Source organism: Carettochelys insculpta, chromosome 1 (assembly GCF_033958435.1).
Source record: "Carettochelys insculpta isolate YL-2023 chromosome 1, ASM3395843v1, whole genome shotgun sequence".
Taxonomy (NCBI): domain Eukaryota; kingdom Metazoa; phylum Chordata; order Testudines; family Carettochelyidae; genus Carettochelys; species Carettochelys insculpta.
Window position 1 is genome coordinate 5,233,387 of NC_134137.1, and position 8,046 is coordinate 5,241,432.

The 8,046-nt window shown below is 51.9% G+C and overlaps 1 protein-coding gene across 1 annotated transcript; it reads left to right on the forward strand.

Annotated features, from left to right (window-relative positions):
• Positions 1-1,344: 1,344 nt before the first annotated feature.
• LOC142007599 (olfactory receptor 52B2-like) lies at positions 1,345-2,334 on the forward strand. The gene has a single exon (XM_074984287.1). The coding sequence runs from the start codon at positions 1,345-1,347 to the stop codon at positions 2,332-2,334; it is 990 nt and encodes a 329-aa protein (XP_074840388.1).
• The last annotated feature ends 5,712 nt before the right edge of the window (positions 2,335-8,046 follow it).

Sequence of the window (8,046 nt, forward strand, 5' to 3'; positions counted from 1 at the left end):
AGGGGTATGGGCAGCAGGAGCCGTCTCGTAGCTGCTTTACTCACATTCTGATTCACTACTTGAGCACTGAGCTAACGACCAGGAGTGGCTCAGAGGGGAGATTTGGGAGGGGAGTTGGGTGAGGGGGAAGGGCGATTAAGAGGGAATAAATCTCATTAAGGCTGCGTCTACACGTGCACGCTACTTCGAAGTAGCGGCAGTAACTTCGAAATAGCGCCCGTCACGTCTACACGTGTTGGGTGCTATTTCGAAGTTGAAATCGACGTTAGGCGGCGAGACGTCGAAGTCGCTAACCCCATGAGCAGATGGGAATAGCGCCCTACTTCGACGTTCAACATCGAAGTAGGGACGTGTAGACGATCCGCGTCCCGCAACATCGAAATAGCGGGGTCCTCCATGGCGGCCATCAGCTGGGGGGTTGAGAGATACTCTCTCTCCAGCCCTTGCGGGGCTCTGTGGTCACCGTGGGCAGCAGCCCTTAGCCCAGGGCTTCTGGCTGCTGCTGCTGCAGCTGGGGGTCCGTGCTGCATATACAGGGTCTGCAACTAGTTGTTGGCTCTGTGTATCTTGCACTGTTTAATGAAAGTGTGTCTGGGAGGGGCCCTTTAAGGGAGCGACTTGCTGTTGAGTCCGCCCCGTGACCCTGTCTGCAGCTGTGCCTGGCTCCCTTATTTCGATGTGTGCTACTTTGCCGTGTAGACGTTCCCTCGCTGTGCCTATTTCGATGTTGGGCTGAGCAACGTCGAAGTTGAACATCGACGTTGCCAGCCCTGGAGGACGTGTAGACGTTATTCATCGAAATAGCCTATTTCGATGTCGCAACATCGAAATAAGCTATTTCGAAGTTGGGTGCACGTGTAGACGTAGCCTAAGTGTCATTAAACTTCACACCAACACCACCCTGTGATAACAACTACACACCAGCGAAGGAAGCAGCTCCCTGAGAGCAGAGAGGATGCAGCCGGCAGCCCAGCAATGGGAGCTGTCCAGGTGATTGCACCAACACAGCCTGTCTGAGTACCTGCCCTACAGGCTGGTGGCAGGTGTGTGCATTGGGTGCAGGGAGCACCTGGCGACTGAGCTGTGGATGGTTCCCTGCTTAACCCCGACAAGAGCCATCACAGCCACCGTCCCTCTGTGGGAACGTAGATGTTCCATAGCAGAAGAGTGTGTCTGGGTTCACAGTCCCACCCCACAACCAGCTGTGCATCAAGGAAATATTTTCCAGTATCTCTGATTATCTCACCAAATACATTCCAGTCCTGGCTGGCACTCGAGTTCTCATTTATTTTCTCTTTTCCTATTAGTTTCCAGAAACTAAGTAGAAGCTCCAAGGGATGGTACATGATTCCAGCCAACAATCATACGGGTTTTCTTCCTATAACCTTCGTCCTGACTGGCATTCCTGGCACGGAGGAGTCTCAAGTCTGGATCTCCATCCCCTTCTGTCTGATGTACATTGTGGGTCTTTTTGGGAACTCTCTCCTCCTGCTCATCATAATAACAGAACGAAGCCTCCATGAGCCCATGTACCTTTTCCTCTCCATGCTGGCCACAGCTGATCTACTGTTATCGACCACAGCCGTGCCCAAGATGCTGGATCTATTCTGGTTCAAAGCAGGGGAAATTTCTTTTTCTGCTTGCCTCACCCAGATGCTCTTCATCCATGTCAGTCTTACCTCTGAGTCAGCCATCCTGCTGGCCATGGCGTTTGATCGCTACATGGCCATCTGTGACCCTCTGAGATACAGCACAGTGCTAACCAACCCTGTGATCAAGAAAATAGGGCTGGCAGTTGTCACAAGAAGTTTCAGTGTCTTTTTTCCTTATATTGTTCTCCTGAAACGGCTGAAGTTCTGCAGAACCAACCTCCTGCCTCACACTTATTGTCAGGAATGGGCCATCACCCAGCTGGCCTGTGGCAACATCACCATCAATTTCTGGTACGGTGTTGCTGTGTCTATTTTAGCAAGTGGTTTGGATGCTGTGCTCATTGTTGTGTCTTACGTACTGATCCTGAGGGCTGTCTTTCGTCTCCCCATCAAGGACGCTCGGTTCAAGGCTCTGCGCACCTGTGGGTCACACATTTGTGTCATACTAATATTCTACACTTCATTTTTTTTCTCCTATTTTGCACAACAATATGGGCACATCATCCCCAGTTATATTCTCAACCTACTGGCGAACAACCACGTGCTCATTCCCCCTACATTAAATGCCATCATTTATGGGGTGACAACAAAAGAGATCCTGAAGTGGGTGATGAAATTGTTTTATCAATGCTGCAGCAGAAGCTTCCTCCAGAACTCATGGTGCAGCCAAAAGTGTCTTTGAGCAGAGAAAGAAAAGGCAGGTTTTTATTTGAATTGCAGTATTGTGGTAACCGTGGACTTCCACTGTGTTGGTTTGAAAGCTTCTCTTACTCACCAACAGAAGATGGTTCTATAAAAGAGATTTCTTCTCCATCCTGTCTTTTTCTTCATCTTTGCAGATATTGTTTTTGATCTCCATATGGGATGAAGAGTCTTGAATGCAGCCATTGCTTTTCCTATCCTGGCTTAGATATATTTGTCAGTTCCTCCATCTCTGCCTATAATAATCCCCAAGTAGGTGAATTGCTCCACATCTTCCCGGTCATCCCCTCCCAGTGTGATGGTATTGTTGCTGATCCTCATTGTTTTGGTCTTTTCCTTGTTAATGATCAGTCCGGTCATTGAGGCAAATGTGAAAAGTGTGCCCTTGTATGGATGCGAGATGTGGCATATTAAAAAGTTTGCAAATGACAAGCCACAGACATTCGTAAACAGATGTTTGAGGTAAATCCTTCAAAGCAAATGTCAAGACTTGGTCACAAATGAAGAGCTTTGGAACAGAGCAGGACAAGAACCACTTGACATTCAAATGATGTGATGGGGTTGTGGGGTCCCCCAAGCTCTGCACCCTGTCCGCAGGCAGGAGAGTCTCTCACTCAGCAGGAAAACAGCAGGTTTATTAGCCGACAGGACACAGCATCGTACAGAGGAGTCAGTACAGCAGGCAGAGACAGCCAGTCCAATCCATGTTGGGGAGAGGAGGCCCCGAGGGGCCCCCAGAGCTGGGGCCTAGCCCCCTCCTTTGTCTCTCTCTCCCAGCCCAGACTAACTGCTTCCCAAATCCCAGTTCCAATTCAAACCCCTCAGGCTCCACCTCCTCCTTTGTCTGCAGTACAAAGGTGTTACCTGGTCATCAAGATTACCCTCAGCAGGAGCCCCACACCCTCTGTGAGCCACTCACATACACACAGGTATCCCCCACTCCATCACATCTCTCCCCCCTTCCATACCGAACTGAGCGGGGTCACTCAACTGGTGACCTGGGGAAGTTCGGGGCTCTCCCCTTGTGACAGGGCATCGGCTGTACCCTCTGTTCTTCCCTCGATGTGCACCACCTCCACGTCATAGTCCTGCTGGGGGAGGCTCCAAGTCAGGAGCTTGGTCTTGGCCCTTTTCATGTGATGCAGCCGGGCAAGTCCCTTTAGTTCCCTTGGGTTGGTCGGTCTCGCTGCTTCGACCCCAGTCCGTCAGCCACGTTCTCAAGTCGGGCAGGCAGAGCCCATACAGATGCTGCAGCACCAACAGATCAAACAGGTCTTTTGTGGTCTGGGTCCTGCCCCATCTGACCACCAGTCCATACAGCTGCTCCAGCCAATGTCTGGAATTCAGTAACAGTCCAGTAACGGAAGGTACAAATGCTTCCATCCTTGGCATTTAGCCAGACCACCACAATGGCTGTGTGCCTCAGTTTCCCCTTCCATGCCACACAATAGGTTTGGAATGTTCCTTCTCATGTCAGAGGTTGCAAGACTAGTTACAGGGAACAATGGTGACATTTCAGAGTTACAGACTCCTTCAACATACAATTTATGCTTCTACATCAATGTCATCATGTCACATGGCTCTTTTCAAACATTCAGTGCATGGTACAATTCTACAGCTTTTGGTAGCAGCACCCCTTGGTTACAGCAGTGAGCGTGAGTAACAGAACAAACCCATTGCAACTGCACATTTACGTTGCTCTTTGGTAGACCACAACTTTTCTGTAACCTCCTTGAGAATCTGGTATTTTGGGGATAAATGGCTGAGGCCTTTCTTAGCACCATCAAGTTCTAATCTTCTCTCTTGCCCCCTGGGGTGGAAATCTGATCTCTCTGGCTGTGCCCTCCCTTCTAACAAGAGCTGGGCCATTGATGATCTCAGGGAGACGGCCCCTTTCCTGCCAGTCTGGAAATTTGCAAACCAAACTGCTTTCTGAGAGTTGTTTTGTGAGTCCCAGACGCAGAATCCACATGAAGGAATCCCTGTTTATCCCTTACTGGCCCACCAGGACCACAGCTTCTTTGTCCTTCCACCTCCAACTACTGCCTCCCCATGGAATCAGAAGTCGAATCCAGTATGAGAATATAAGTGTTTCCACCATCTGGAGATGGGGAATTGCTGGCGCTCTCCTGCATCCTACAGAGATTGGCTGTGCCGCTGTTTTACTTGGTTCTCACAGGGCTGCTCACATTCCCTGATAGTTTTTACTTTACTTGCACCAGCTTCCAATGCCTGAGAAACTTTTACCCTGCCTGCTTTGGACCCTTGCAGAGCACAGCCAGTGGTTTCACACTCAGGCAGGTCCTGGCCATCAGGAGCTGAAACAAACTTCTCCCCTGGCAAAGGGCTGCTCTGGTGCTTACAGACAAGCACCTTTCCTGTTCACTCTCCTTCACCTCACTCCCATTTTCTGCAGTCCCCACAGATGGGTCAGGAAAAGTTTCAGGGAAATTCTCTTCCTCAAGAGCTCCCCCAAACAGCAACTCACCCCTGTCTGGCTCCACAGGGGCACTGCTCCCTTGAGGCACAACCAGCTCCTGGGTTTCACCTACACCCAGGATCACTTCTGGCCCATCAGACAGATTCCCACGTAATCCCCCTCCAGGCAGACAGCCAGTACCACCGGACAGAAGGTTAGGATCCCATTCCTCCCTTCTGCTACCAGCTTCTTCATCTTCATCAGTCAGCGTAACTCCATTGCCCGTCTGTTCTTGTGTCCTGGCAAGAGGATGACTCTGGTAGGACAGAGTCCTCTCACCCCCTCCCAGTAACACCTCAGCATCAGGCAAAGAACAAGTACCAGAATCGTCTGGTCTCTGGGATTCCCTGATGATACTAACTGGATTAGACCGAGTTAAAGCATCATCCCCCCTGAGAGACACAGAGGTAGGCCCACTTCCCATCTGGGCTTCAGCTGCCCTCAGATCCAGCTCTGGGATCTTGGCTCCATCTCGAGCCCCCACAGGCTCAGGCAAAGGATTCACTTCCCCAGAAGCAGAAGCACTTTTCTTGCACCAAGGACCAGTGTCCTGAGCAGTGACACCACTGCCCATCCCAGAGCCATTCCCTCTGCTCCAGCCCCCATGGCTGGATTCAGAGTCACACCTGGAATGCTCTTTCCTGGTGGTTCCTTCTCCAGCCACCCCAGGCTGGTGAATCTTCCTCAGACAATGGGCTAGTTTCCTCATTGGCACCTTTTCCAAATGCAGGCTCTGCTCTCTCCCCAGGCTGCTGCTGCTGCTGTTCAACACAGACAGACAATGGGAGACACTCTCTCCTTTGTCCCAGCCCCCCAGCTGGTCTCCACACACACACAGAAGGTGAAGCAGCTTCTCTCACAGACAACTTGCCATTCCCAGTGGACAAGCTGCTTTCCTGCACAGACACACAGGCACCTTCCTCGGCCCAGGCCTGGAAAACTCTTCGTAGGTCTGTCTTGGCCACTAGTAGATGATGGGCTGGAATCGCTCCTTCCCTCCTTGAGCTGTGGCAGGCCACTCGGTTCAGAGCTCCATGCAGTCCAGGGTTCCCTGCCCCGATCCGGGCTCACCTCTGCAGGATTTTCCTTAACCCTCAGCTCTGCCACTGCACATCCACGCTGCCTTGTCCAGCTTCTTTAATCTCGATTTGGTTTCCAGGTGCTGCCACTTCACAGCGGAGTTGCTCAGCGTGGTTGCAGGCTCTCAGGCTGATGCCCTCTGCACCCCACGCTTCCTGGAAGAATCCCTTCAGTGTGCCAGGCTCCTTGCGGGTCACAAGCTCCCCGGGGTTAGGCCGTAGGCCCCTCTGCCCTCTGGGACCGACTCCAACAGACTCTCAGAGGAACCCCCTCTTCAGTGTGACACCCGCTTTCGAGAACCACGACCACAGTTGCTTGGGTTCGGCTGCAGGCCCCTCCGCCTTGGGGAGCTGCACCTCACTGCCCTTCAGCACACCTGGGTCTCGCAGGCCCTACTTCTTCCGGGGCCCCGGTCACTTACTGCTGGATGCTCCATCCTCAGGGTGCAGAACATCCCACTTCTGACACCAGTGTGATGGGGTTGTGGGGTCCCCCAAGCTCTGCACCCTGTCCGCAGGCAGGAGAGTCTCTCACTCAGCAGGAAAACAGCAGGTTTATTAGCCGACAGGACACAGCATCGTACAGAGGAGTCAGTACAGCAGGCAGAGACAGCCAGTCCAATCCATGTTGGGGAGAGGAGGCCCCGAGGGGCCCCCAGAGCTGGGGCCTAGCCCCCTCCTTTGTCTCTCTCTCCCAGCCCAGACTAACTGCTTCCCAAATCCCAGTTCCAATTCAAACCCCTCAGGGTCCACCTCTTCCTTTGTCTGCAGTACAAAGGTGTTACCTGGTCATCAAGGTTACCCTCAGCAGGAGCCCCACACCCTCTGTGAGCCCCTCACATACACACAGGTATCCCCCACTCCATCACATTGGTCACAAATGAAGAGCTTTGGAACAGAGCAGGACAAGAACCACTTGACATTCAAATGAAAAGAAGAAAGTGGGGATGGTTAAGCCACCCTCTCAGAAATCATCATCCAGCATAGCCCATCAAGCTGTCAAATGGAACCTCCAAGAAAAACACGAAAGAGGGAGACCTCGGAAATGTGGAGGAGATCTACTGAGACTGAAGGACAACAACTGGGGTGCTTCTGGGGTCATCCGGAAGCTTTTTCCAAACACAGAGTGAAGTGGAGACTTGTTGATGACCTATGATCCACTCAGAGCACAAGTGTTTAAGTCAAGTCAAGTAAGTCATCCTGTCTCTCCTATGTACCAGGTCTGACGTAGCTACAACATGGCACATGCAACAAAATGGAGCTAGACTGAATGAGTCTTATTCAAAGTGGAGCGGGAAAAAGTAAAGGAAGAAAGGTCAGAGGCGAAGTCAGTATGAGAGAGCACAGTGCGTGCATGCCGTCTGTGAGAAGCTGTACTGGAGCTGGAACTAAATGGCAGCAAAACTCAGCAATCAAGGGGGCAGTGCCTTGGGCCTGTGGGGTGTGCACTGGAATGCAAGCTGGGGAAGAAGAGCTCTCGTCTTTTCTCAGCCACTGACTTGTTGCGTCTCTTTCCGTGAGTTTGTGCACTCCTTAGTTTCCTGAATGGCAAAGTGAGCATAGTGTGGAGCCAGCATGGAGGGCCTGAGTAAATCTCCTCAGGGGACAACACAAGGACTACATGGTCCTTCTCCCCCACCCCAGCATGAGAACTGGGGGTGCCTTTGACTGTGCCATTAGAGGCCTCTTTCTCCTGGAGTCTCCTGGAGACCCAACACAAGGGGACATTAGACTTTCCCAGGGACACGGCCCTTCACTTTAGCCCCTCTCAGCCCCCATTCTATAGCCATGAACTGTGTCCCACAGACCTTCCCGTGGCTGCCTTACACGCATGTTACATAGATGTGTCTGGCTTACCCAGGGTGTTCTCACTCTCTACCCTACACGGGTGGCTTCACGGGAGTGACAGGCCAAGGGCACTGTGCCCTGGTGCAGCAGGTGAGGGGCTCATTTGCACATGCTCCCCACTCTCCCCAACCATGGGAGAGGGAGAACAGCAACGTCTCTGTGGAATGTCTCTTTTTTATTCTGCGTTAGAAAATATTTTGCCACTGGGGATAAGAAGCTGATTTCTCTGGGGGCTTGCAGGCTCTTCAACCTTCTGCTAATGTCACAAAAATACTGCAGGAATCAG

What these genes read in the sequence shown, in the direction of transcription:
- LOC142007599 (XM_074984287.1), top strand. Translation starts at nt 1,345, where the DNA reads ATGATTCCAGCCAACAATCATACGGGTTTTCTTCCTATAACCTTCGTC.